This window comes from Oryx dammah, unplaced genomic scaffold, assembly GCF_014754425.2.
Source record: "Oryx dammah isolate SB20612 unplaced genomic scaffold, SCBI_Odam_1.1 HiC_scaffold_4, whole genome shotgun sequence".
In the NCBI taxonomy this organism is placed as follows: Eukaryota; Metazoa; Chordata; class Mammalia; order Artiodactyla; family Bovidae; genus Oryx; species Oryx dammah.
This window is the reverse complement of record NW_024070188.1, coordinates 76,003,813-76,016,363: the sequence shown is the minus strand read 5'-3', so window position 1 is coordinate 76,016,363 and position 12,551 is coordinate 76,003,813. Positions and strand designations below refer to the sequence as shown.

At 40.1% G+C, this 12,551-nt stretch overlaps 1 protein-coding gene across 15 annotated transcripts in view; it reads left to right on the top strand.

The window, feature by feature from the left end:
* Positions 1–12,551, top strand: part of SYNE1 (spectrin repeat containing nuclear envelope protein 1) — a 494,970-nt gene that overhangs the window by 302,679 nt on the left and 179,740 nt on the right. For 14 of the 15 annotated variants that reach the window (XM_040238711.1, XM_040238710.1, XM_040238701.1 and 11 more), the window contains 5 exons: positions 1,192–1,314; positions 1,912–2,094; positions 4,540–4,683; positions 9,403–9,597; positions 10,667–10,807. In XM_040238711.1, coding sequence (XP_040094645.1) covers positions 1,192–1,314; positions 1,912–2,094; positions 4,540–4,683; positions 9,403–9,597; positions 10,667–10,807 — 786 coding nt within the window. The remainder of the gene's footprint in view (positions 1–1,191; positions 1,315–1,911; positions 2,095–4,539; positions 4,684–9,402; positions 9,598–10,666; positions 10,808–12,551) is intronic. The other variant, XM_040238708.1, reaches the window with a different exon arrangement.

The following is a 12,551-nucleotide window of genomic DNA, read 5'->3' as shown; positions in this document are numbered from 1 at the left end:
AAGGACGTGGATTCAATCCCTGGCTGGGGAGCCAAGATCCCACATGCTGTGACCATAAAATAAAATAAAATTCACAGATACATTTTTAAGGTAAAAACAAATGGTGGCAGAAAGTGCACATAGAGTGTTCACCTCTAATGAGCCTTCTTGACTATGAATGTTACCCTCTTAGGCCTGACGCATGGTGAGGTCACACAGTACCATACGTTGGAGTCTGAAGCAGACAAAGGTTTATTATAGGGCTGTGCAAGGAAGCAGACAGCTCATGTCCAAAAAACCCATAACATCTCGAAGGGTTTCAGCAAAGCATTTTTAAGGCCAGATGAGGAAGGAGTTTTGAAGGATCTGTGATCAGCTCATGCACAATTCTCTGATTGGCTGATGGTGGGGTGACAGGGCGGTGGGTTAACATTATCAGTCCTTAAGCTCCAGGACGCCTGGAGCTGTGTGCTCTTGGTCATCAAGTAGTTAACACCATCCATTTGGTGGGGGATTTTAACATCTGTAAAACAAGTCAGGAAATGTACATCAGATACTATTATCTGGGTACTTCGAAGAGGAGCTAAAATAGAGGGTATAGGGGGAAGGGTCTGCCCCAGAAGGCCCTATAGGGGGTCAGGCTGTTCCTGGTGAATCTGAGGTTCTTGGATGTCTTGAGGCAGAAAGAATTCAGTGAGAGATAGAGTTATAGGTAAGAAGTGGATTTATTTAGAGAGAAACACACTCCACAGAGTGTGGGCCGTCATAGAAGGTGAGAGAGAGCCCCGAAATATTGTGGTTCATTTTTATGGGCTGGGAAGTTTCATAGACTAATGAGTGGGAGGATTATTCCAATTATTTTGGGGGAAAGAATGGGGATTTCCGGGAACTGGGCCACCACCCATTTTTTAACTTATGATTGGCCTCAAAACTGTTCTGGTGCTGGTGCACGTGTCATTTAGATGCTGATGTATTACCAATAGAATAGAACGAAGCTCAAGGGCTACCGTAAGTCAGATCTTCTGCCATCTTGGACCTAGTTGGTTCTAATCAGTTTTTGTCATGTCCTATGGCTATGTCATTGTTTTAATGGTTGTACCCCTCCCCCCTTCCCTCTTGTTTCACTGCCTGTTTACATGATAGTAGTCTCCACCTATGACTTTGGACTTCAGGTGCTTATATATCAACATTGATGTCACTCTTACTCTGCAGGATATGAAAAAATTTGAAGCAGAGCTCAGAAACTTACAAGTTGCTTTGGAGCAAGCCCAGACAACCCTGACTTCTCCAGAAGTTGGACGTCTAAGTCTCAAGGAGCAACTGTCTCACCGACAGGCAAGCAAAAATAATTCAGGGGAAATGAGGGGGGAGCTATATTTTTGAAAAAGAAAGGATAGTTAGGAAAAGTGATTTCTAAACTTATTGTCTGAGCACTGTATGCAGTATTAAAAAAAAATTCCTGGGAAAATTTTTATAACTTTGGACAGAACTGTAATTTAGTTAATATCTCTTGCTTTTGAAATAAACTATTAAAATGTAAATTTTTAAAATATTTTAGAATATATCTTTTAAATGGGAAAAAAAAATTTTTTTTCTTTCTGGCTATGCTGGGTCTTTGTTGTGGTGTGTGGGCCTCTCTTGTTATAGAGCACAGACTCCAGAGCACATGGGCTCAGGAGTTGAGGCACACGGGCTTCTCAAGTTGTGGCGTGTAGGCACAGTTGCCCCCAGCATGTGGGATCCTGGTTCCCTGACCAGGGATCGAACCTGAGTCCCCTGCATTGGAAGGTGGATTCTTAACCACTGGACCACCCAGGAAAGTCCCAGGAAAAATGTATATTTTATATCTACATATACCTTATATAAATAAATTGATATCAAATTGTATAAATATAGAATTTTAAAATTTAGAATGCGAACTTGCACTTTCAGCATTTGCTGTCTGAGATGGAGTCCCTCAAGCCAAAAGTCCACGCAGTGCAGGTCTGTCAGAGCGCGCTCCGGATCCCCGAGGACGTGGTCACCAGCCTGCCGCTCTGCCACGCGGCTCTGCACCTGCAGGAGGAGGCCAGCCGGCTCCAGCACACGGCCATCCAGCAGTGCAACATCATGCAGGCACGTGCAGCTGGGCCAGCCAGCGTCTGCAGGCGGCCCCCACGCCGCCAGCAGAGCAGCAGCGAATGAGTCACGGGCTGCTTTTCTTAGCACTTGCGTGGGCTCAGCCATCAGAACACATCCAGACTGTTAACTCTGACAGCTTGTTGTGATTATATAAAATAGGGACATGAAATGCTATCATTTAGATCACCCACAAATGCCTGGGGCAAGCTCTATTAAAAATATATTTTGGTGAAAACTATCTTTTAGCAGCATATATATATATAATATATATATTTTATTATATAATATATATAATATATATATAATAAAAAAACTTGTAAAGGTTAGTTTTATATTCAACCATATATTTTTATGTTATTATTCATCTGAAAATCATCTAAAACTTTGTAATAAGATTTTACTGCTAAGGCACACTACAGATTTTTTTTTTCATATTTCAGCTTATGATATATTTTGTTGCCTGAGAAGTACACCCAGCTATAACTCTTAGTCCCTTCACCTAAGAGACCAATTATTTACTAGGAAGAAATGAAACTATCGCATATTGAAGAAATAAAACTATCTCATATCTGCTTTCAACTAATATTTCACCTACTTTATCCAAAAATTGTAAACATGCCCTCTCATTAAACCACTAATGGTCTATTTGGTCAACTCTTCCTGAATTATCTTTTGATTTGTTAGACAGTAAATTCCTGAGTGTAGAAGTCACACTTCATTCATTTTTTATAAATTTGTATTGGAGTGTAGTTGATTTACAATGTTGTATTAGTTTTAGGTGTCTAGTAAAGTGAATCAGTTATACATATATCCACACCTTTTTGGATTCCTTTTCCATATATGTCATTATAGAGTATTGAGTAGAGTTCCCTGCGCTATACAGTAGGTCCTTGTGTGAAAGTGAAAGTGTTAGTTGCTCAGTCATGTCCAACTCTTATGACTCCAGGGACTTTGGCCCGACAGGCTCCTCTGTCCATGGGATTCTACAGGCAATAATACTGGAGTGGGTAGCCATTCTCTTCTCCAGGGGATCTTCCCGATCCAGGGATCAAACCTGGGTCTCCTGCATTGAAGGGAGATTCTTTACCATCTGAGCTACCAAGGAAGCCCCAGGTCCTTATTAGTCATCTATTTTATACATGGGCTTCCCTGGTGATTCAGACAGTAAAGAATCTGCAATCCCAATCTCCCAATTTATCCCCCATCTCCCCCTCCTTGATAACCACAGGTTTATTTTCTACATTTGTGATTCTCTGCTTTGTAAATAAGTTCATTATTTGTACCATTTTTTTTAGATTCCACATGTAAGTGATCTCATATAATATTTGTTTTTTTCTGACTTACTTCACTCAGTATGACAACCTCTAGACAACCTCTACCTTTCTTGCTACAAATGACATACTTCATTCATTTTTTCTATCTCCTATTCCAGCACTTGGCTGAGTCCCTCACAGAATTTCCTTGACAGAAAAATGAAGTAATCATGTTTTTTGTACTACTTTTCTACCATGTTCTGGACCATAACATTGTCATCTTTAGGACAATAAGGAGAAGAAGGAAGATCTAACCACTTCAGTTCAGTTCACCTCAGTCGCTCATTTGTGTCTGACTCTTTGCCACCCCATGGACTGCAGCATGCCAGGCTTCCCAGTCCATCACCAACTCCTGGAGCTTGCTCAAACTCATGTCCATCAAATTTGGTTGTGCCATCCAAGTCCCTTGAGTCGGTGATGTCATCCAACCATCTCATCCTCTGTTGTTCCCTGCTCCTCCCGCCTTCAATCTTTCCCAGCATCAAGGTCTTTTCCAATGAGTCAGTTTGTCGCATCAGGTGGTCAAAATATTTGGAGCTTCAGCTTCAGCTTCAGTCCTTCCAATGAATACTCAGGAGGACTGATTTCCTTTAAGATTAACTGGTTTGATCTCCTTGCAGTCCAAGGGACTCTCAAGGGTCTTCTCCAGCACCACTATATTCGGCCAAATGTAGCTCAGACAGTGAAGCATCTGCCTGCAATGCAGAAGACGTGGTTTCAATCCCTGGGTTGGGAAGAGCCTCTAGAGAAGGAAATGGCAGCCCACTCCAGTACTCTTGCCTGGAAAATTCCATGGACAGAGGAGCCTGGTAGGCTACAGTCCATGGGGTTGCAAAGAGTCAGACACGACTGAGCGACTTCGCTTTCAAGACTCTCAAGAGTCTTCTCCAGCACCACTATGTTCAGTACATCAATAATCTTGACAAAATGTTTTAGAGAGAAGGCTCTGAAACATCAGCAGAAAACTTTGAATCATCTAGGAATTTCCTCCATCATTTTTTTGCTCCCTTGACTCATGGGTAAATAGACATTAACACCAGAGTTTGTCAGGCAGCAGCACAGGAGCACACACACAGTTACTGATATCGACAGATAATCGTCTATGCTTTTGTTTTTTCCTTCAAAGGAGGCTGTGGTGCAATATGAACAATATGAGCAAGAAATGCAGCACCTCCAGGAACTCATAGAAGGAGCTCACAGAGAGATTGAGGATAAGCCTGTGGCCACCAGCAACATCCAGGAACTGCAAGCCCAGATTTCTCGGCATGAGGTAAGACAAGCCAAGTTCAAGGGCAGGGCCCTGGCTTGGTGAGAATATGTGATTGGTTTTTAGCAGATGAAATGGAAAGATTTTTCCCTGTCCAGGGCATAACATGTTGGGTTCTTGGAGAGCTTCTTTGGCTGTCTTTGCATTTTGAGTGCTATTTTTGCTGATGTTCTCTAAGACCCGGTAGCATGAGTCCTCCACTTAATTCCAAAACCTTTTGACACAACATTCATGACATGTCTGTCTCCACCATGACCCACTGACTGCTTCCAGCAGAATTCTCACAATCCATACACCAAAACACACTATACTCCCTGTCTTCTTTCTTTATGTATTCATTTGGCCTCTCCATGCTGCATATGGGATCTTAATTCCCCGACCAGAGATTGAACCTGTGTCTCCTGCACTGGAAGTGTGGAATCTTAACCACTGGACTGCCAGAGAAGTCCCTGTACTCCCTATCTTTAAAGATTATAAGGAACAGCAATGCTTAAAGCCTTGCTGCTTTGATGGCCTTCATTAAAAAGAAGGGATATTTCATGTTAAAGAGAAAATCATTTGCTCTTTTACGTATAGGTCATTTCACCTCCTTTTACCAAAATCAGTGAATGGCTCATATTGTTGGTTTTGATGATTACCGTGTTATGACTCTTAACAGCTTTTCCATTTTCAGATATGCCTCCTTCCTTGTGTCTTTGGCATCATTATGACCTTAGGACTTGGAACATCCTTTGTGCAAAGCTGGTCTCAGAGATCATATACCTCGAGTGTTTCAGTTCCTTCAGGAGAGCAATGACTTTCCTTTCCTGACTTGTTAAATCCTGTATAGATCACATTGACTCTTTCCTTGAGGGCTGATTACAGCATCATGAATTTTGGAAAGTTACTAGAGGAGGGCGTGTCTTCTTTCTCTGTGCCAAGCATAGACATTTAGCTTATCCTTATCCTTCCATCTACTCTATTTTAACTATGTTCTCATAAGAGCAACAAAATTTTCCAAACCGAATATCATAGTAAGGTTCTCATAAGATTCAATTGTTGAATTTTTAAAAATTGTTGTTAAACAGTTGGAAAATCTCACTCCCTCTGTCTTGGCAAATGCAGTTCTTTAATTTCTTGTCACATCCAATGCATCACATTCATGTATGATTTATAAAATAATGTAAATAAATATCCTACCTCCATTTACTCCTATACTGTAGACTATCATCTATGTTAACTATTCATTTCTCTTCTGTCACTGGTTAAATGAAAAGATGTTTTGCAAATACTTGAAAACTATATATAAGGCATACATTAGACTTCATAATACACATTTATTCTGAAACTCCTTTTAATATCCCACATTGTAAGATCCAGAATTTTGTTGCAACAACTTCTCAACCACAGCACCGAAAATATATATATATTTTTAATCTATCTGGAATGACAATAATTATCATTACTATAGATTTTTTGTTGTTTTATGTGTTTTAAGACAGTTTACAATGTTTTCGGTTTATCTTTCACAAAAACCAGATGAGCTTAAGAATTTGTGTGGGTGTGAATTGTCTCCATTTTACTGATAAGAAAACAGAAATTAATTTTTTAGAATGACTTCTTAAGCTTCCAGATGTAGTAACTGATAGAAAACAGATTCGAATCTGGTATATTTGGGGACTTCCCTGGTGGTCCAGTGGTTAAGACTCAGAGCTTCCACTGCAGGAGGCACGAGTTCAATCCCTGGTCAGGGAACTAAGACTGGAAAAAAAAAAGAATGATGGTCTAGGAGAATAAATGACTTGCCAGCTCTCAGCAGAGTCAGCCATAGACTGTCCTCTGGCTCCTGTTCAATGCTCTGTTCATTTTGTCGCATCTTCTCCCAGTTCTAAACATTAGTGCAGACTTGTGTTAGTTTTGGCATGTGATTTAGAGTGTACTTGCATGTTTATAATGACATAGTCCTGCATCAGGCTCATTGTTTGTGTAAAACAAACACAGGAAGGAAAGTGCTGTGGAGGGCAGTGGGGAGTGGAGGTGGGGTTGGGGGGAGTTGTTGGGGAAGCCTGATAGCCTGATTTATAACGGAATTCTGGGAGAATGTGTTTTCCTGTTTTTTTATGTGTGTTTTTAATGGATTTTCATTTTGAGGTAAGGCTAGTTTCCATATACTTAACTTTAACTCATAAAGATGACGAATCATTTGTTTATTTCTAGGGAATTCACTTTTTTCCCTGTAACTTTTCAAATGTTACATTTAATTTTAAAAAAAAGTGATCCTGTCACTTTTAAAGCGTAGAAGAGACTCTCAGAGCTGCTTTCCACGTGACACAGAAGGCATGCTCCTGGGCGCAGGTGGTTGCCCAGAGGGCACCATCCCTCAGAGCAGCCACTGTACCCGAGTTCCCACTTGTACACTCATCCCTTGTCTTGACCTTCAGAAACACTCAGTTAAAACTACACGTACATACGCTTCCTGAGCATGGAGAACTCATTAACCCATCCATGCTCCATTTTAATTTAGCAAATTTGACCCCCAACCCACAAAGCTCCTGGGATACTGGCAGGTTTCTTTTTACAGAAAAAAGTTCTAGAGAACTATTTCTTCAAGGGAGTCTCTTGGACTAATGATAAAAGGCAGATTTTCATAGGCCTAATAAATCAAAATCTTTTGGAGCCTAGATCAGAACTGCATTGCTAACAAGCAACTCAGATGAGTTTTATACCCAATAATTTGAGATTTAGAAAACGGGCATTTGCTCTCAGTGTGCTAAGCAGGGTACTGCCATAGCGGATGTGACCAGATCCCTGTGGGCATGAATGGTGGAAGGACTGAGGCTAACTCTGTTTCTCACAGAGTCCTCAATTCTACCAGATGGGCAGCCAAGGTATGAAGGCTCAGTGGAGTATACAAGGGAAATTTTCATGAATGCACAGAATTTTAGCTGAAAACAGAATTCAAGGAGTCCAGTGAGCTGGTAGATGACTTCCAAACATGCATGTTTACTAGTTTTTATAGAGTATTCATATGTTAGGCACTAAGCATATGTGATAAACAGCTATTTAATCATTATTTTAAAAATCCTATTAGGGGAATTTTCTGGCAGTCTGGTGGCTAGGCCTTGGTACTTTCAATGCCATGGGCCTGGGTTCAATCCAGGAAACTAAGATCCATCAAGCTGTGTGACTTGGCCCAAAAAAAAAAAAAAAAAATCCTATTAGGTTTATAAGTATCTGCAACCTTGAAAGGTAAAGAAGTGATGATTTCTACTTTTTAAATCCGAGATTAAAAAATTCCTGTACTTTCTACTAGAAGTCAAGAAGACAGGCTGCTAGCTGAATTCTCCTGAATTATTTTCCCTTACACTGACACAGTCGGTTTTGGTTGGGAGGGGAAACACAAAGTGACAACAATCACAAAACAGTGTGTTTGTGTGTACAAGGCAACGGCAACCACTCCAGTACTCTTGCCTGGAAAATCCCATGGACAGAGGAGTCTGGTAGGTTACAGTACATGGGGTCACAAAGAGTCAGACACGACTGAGTGACTTCACTTTTCATACATATACACCTGTATATAGATACATGTGTATCATTTTGTTATTGTTATTTTGTTTCTGAACTTCAAGTTCAAAGCTGTAGTTTGACTGTCAAGTTCAAAGCTTTCCTTTGAGTGTATACACACATATTTTAAAGATTCACAAAATGGGTACCATACAAACACTAAATGACAGCTTTTCAAGTGAAGAAGCCAAATAAAAGGAATAGAAAAAAAGCAGAGATTTTGTACTTTTAGGATTAATATTTTTGCTTACATGAATGTAAAAAAAAAAGAATGCTTACATGTTCATTTGTTAGTCTTTGAAGTAAAAAAAGTATAAATTTAACATTTTAGGATTACCATTTTAGATTATTTTAGAATTTTAATACTATAATATTTGTTTTTTAAGAGCTCTGTGCTATTCAGAATATATTTTCAATTAGCTCCTTGTAAAAATTTTAAAACCTTTATCTCTCAAAACAATTTTTTGACTAACAAAGGAAATCAAAAGACATTAAAATTGAACAGAACTTCAAGTTCAAAGCTCTAGTTTGAGGCACCAGAAACATTAGAGGCATAATGGAGTGCATGAGAGAAAATTTCATGAACGCACAAAATTTTCTTTGGGGAGTAAAATGCATCAAAATTAAGGATTTCCTAAGTAGTCTTTACCTTATCTGCAAAAATCAACTCGCCGGGGTCACAGGAATTCAGGAGCAGTTTACTTTATGACTCGCCTGTCACAAATGACTGCTCTGTTTGACATATTCGAGATGGTAAGAACCGAGCATTGCATTTTTGGCAGTTTTAGTCATCACATGACCTAATTTCCATGGCATGAACCATCTGGCAATTTCAGATTCCTCGGGCATTTTAAAGAAAGTTGCCAGTCTTTAACGTTACCCAAATGCCAGTCCAGCCCCGAGCATCTCTGAGATTAGAATCCCGGCCGCCTGGCTCCGTGCCTCCCGCCGCGCGCGGTCCCCACCGCCCCTCCCGGGCCCCGGCGCGCTGTGGTCTGGCTCGGGGCGCGCGGCAGGCAGGCTCCGCGCTCGCACCGTCCACATCCTGCCTCCCCGCCGCTCGGTCTGGCGCGGCTCTGTGATTTCATTGGCCAGCCCCGGAGGAAGATGAACGCTACTAGCTCTGTTTCCTTCTGATGCTGCTGTGACACCCCGAGGCGGGGGGATATGTTTCCTCAGGAGCTGGCTCAGAAAATCAAGGGCTACCAGGAGCAGATCGCCTCTTTGAACTCCAAGTGCAAGATGCTGACCGTGAAAGCGAAGCACGCCACCATGCTGCTGACGGTGACCGAGGTGGAGGGGCTGGCGGAGGGGACGGAGGACTTGGCCGGGGAGCTCCTCCCCGCGACCTCGGCCCACCCCTCTGTGGTCATGGTGAGTAAGGGTCAAGGCCAGCTTGCCAGTTGCGCTCTCTTCCTACTGTCTCCTGGCTAGTAGCCTGAGCTCCTTTCAGGGGGCTTGGTATTAGAGATCTTGCAGATATGAACTGAAGAACAGTGCCCTTAACTCTCTGACTACATTTGGGCCGAGGCCAGTCTTTAACACTGTATCAGTGGCAGTTGAAACGAAGCTGTTTGAGACTCCTGAATTACTTAACGTGCTGAAGGTCAGCCCTGCATTTGTTTATAATTTAGCAACAATGCTCAGAGGCTCTGAGTGTCAAAAAAATTCCTTTGCACAGTTTTCTAGTTTTCTGAGGGAATGGGAGAATCACGCTACATATATTTGTGTGTGTGTGGTCTTCCTGGTAATGTGCTGAGTGACTAGGTATGCTTGCCTATTCTGTATGTTTCACAACATATGGAAGGAAAGCTATTATTAGAAGAATAAAATAGTAGAAAATCCAACAGTTAACTTTGGATTAAAATAAATTCCATTCATTTCTATCTGCAATGTTATTTCCCCCATCACTGTGCATCTAAAATGAGTTCATTATCCTCTTAATTCATTGTTTTCCAGCACTTATATTTTCACACATATGTACTGTGTCTTCAGTAGTGTATAACCAAACCTGACCTCTTTTTGTGATATATTACTTTGGGTGCATTTGTCTCGCTGGAATAGTTGGAATTTGAAATACCTACAAAAGACCAAGCTTTAATTCATAGACCCTTCTCTCATTTGTTTGCTTTGTGATTTTTAATCGTTATTTATAAAGACAATCAAGAAAAGGAACATAAGTTAAAGAAATATTTAATCGACAGTGAAACTCCATAATGTGACTTGTATCCCCTACCCACGTTTGTTTTACAATGGTCCCTAGTGTCATAGTCACTTGAGAAAACTTTCAAATAGTAACACAGAATTTGTATGTAAATTGAGATCTCAGTAACTCTTAACTTTTGTTGTATGGTTATCTCTGTTTTAACCGATGCCTGGTCAGGTGTTTTGTTAATATAACTAACCGATTTTCGTGTCCTTTGGGCCACATTCTATGTGACAGATGACTGCAGGTCGCTGTCACACTTTGCTGTCACCTGTCACTGAGGAGTCTGGGGAGGAGGGAACCAACAGTGAGATCTCCTCTCCGCCTGTTTGTCGCTCCCCTTCACCTGTGGCTAATACAGATGCCTCTGTTAACCAGGTACTGCCCACTTGGCATTCCTCTAGCTCAGATCTCTGAACGGATGCAGGACTTCATTCTCTGTTCTCATTAGACTGTGGGTATGGATCATAGACTTTGAGAATCACACCATTAGGTGTGACAGTTGCGTAAACTGTGATTATCATGTGAGACCCATGCTGGCTTAACCTACCATCTCTCCTGGGCTACAGAGATGAGATGAGCAAAAATTAGGTCACAGAAATGAGAGCTGCAGAACGGCCTGTTTTAAGGCATTATGGCTTTAGCATCTAACAGCTGTTTGTAATGGAGTACTGCATCCTAATAGAAAATGAAATGTTCATGTCACCTTTGTAAAATAACATGATTCTATTGCTGTTGTTAACATTCACTGAACAAAGTTTTGACACTTGCCAGCTCGGATTTTGAAGATGGAAAATTTATCTTCACCATATAATATAACAAAGACTTCTTCATTATTTACTAGTTGCCAACCAATTTAAAGGCCATCTGTCAGTATACACATTAGTGCCTAACTAGATCTGTGTTTTGAGTTTTCTTATCTGTCAATAACCTTAAGTTTTATTTTCTATAAAATGGGGACAACAGCTTCTCATTATGAGGTGCCTTTTGAGTGTACATTCCATTAACTATAGACCATACTAAATTAAGTATTTCAAAAGTTTTCATGAAAATATTGCATAGAAATCAAAAGGATGTTTTTATAATAATCAGAATTGTTTAATGCATATTAAATAGTGCTTTCTTTTCTTTAGCCAAATAACCAAAAAAAATTTTTTAATTGCTTTACTATGAAATTACTTGTGTTCAAAAATGCTGAAATTTATTATCAAGGGAGAAGCATTGACCAGAGCAAGTGTTCTATAAGCTATATTACAAACCAATCATATTATTTTATTTTGAGCCCACCTCCCTCCCAACAAGGAAAATAAAGCAATGAAATCTTTTGATAAAACAATTCTCTTGGTAAAAATCTATGGAGCTCTAAGAAAGGTATCAGTTCATTCATTATCAGCTAGCTAGCTTGCTTGGCATGAAATCTTGTGCTAGGATCCAGAGATATAACAAAGGATGAAACAGCAGTGGCCCCTGCTTTCAAGTGCCTTATAGTTGAGTGAGAAAAGTGGCCATAACTTGAATAATAACAAAAGTTATAATAACAAAAGTGTTAGGGGAAATTTTAAAAAAGGAGAAGTTCACAGTGTTCTGGAGGATTTGGGAAACTGTTCTCCAAATTCTGATTTTAAAACATGAATTACTCATTCTTTGATGATGTGTTCTTCCCTGTGGCCGCAGATATCATTAGAATCATAGAAATATGGCTAGAGTCAGCTTTTTACTGTGTAAGAAAATGTATCCTATACGATGGGTTTAATGTTCTTAAAATTTCCAAATTGAACAGTGAACACTGACTGTTGGACTAACTATGGAAAGAATATCCCTCTTCTAAAACTATAAATCTCAGTGTTGTATCTTATGAAGTGTCTTTCTTTGTACAGGTGAAAGTCTTCTGTAAATGATATTATATGCAAGCATTTTCATTACAATTGCTTTAACTGTCAAGCTCAATCAAATCCCCAAATTATGAGCAAAATTATGCTTTGTCTTAATCCCATTTTAACCCCCCTCCCAAATCACAGGAAAACTTTGATTTAAATTTTAATATTAACCTGACATAGTATTATATAAATTAGGGTAAAAAGATCTTTATTTCTTTCATGTCAGACAACTTTACTCCCAGGAA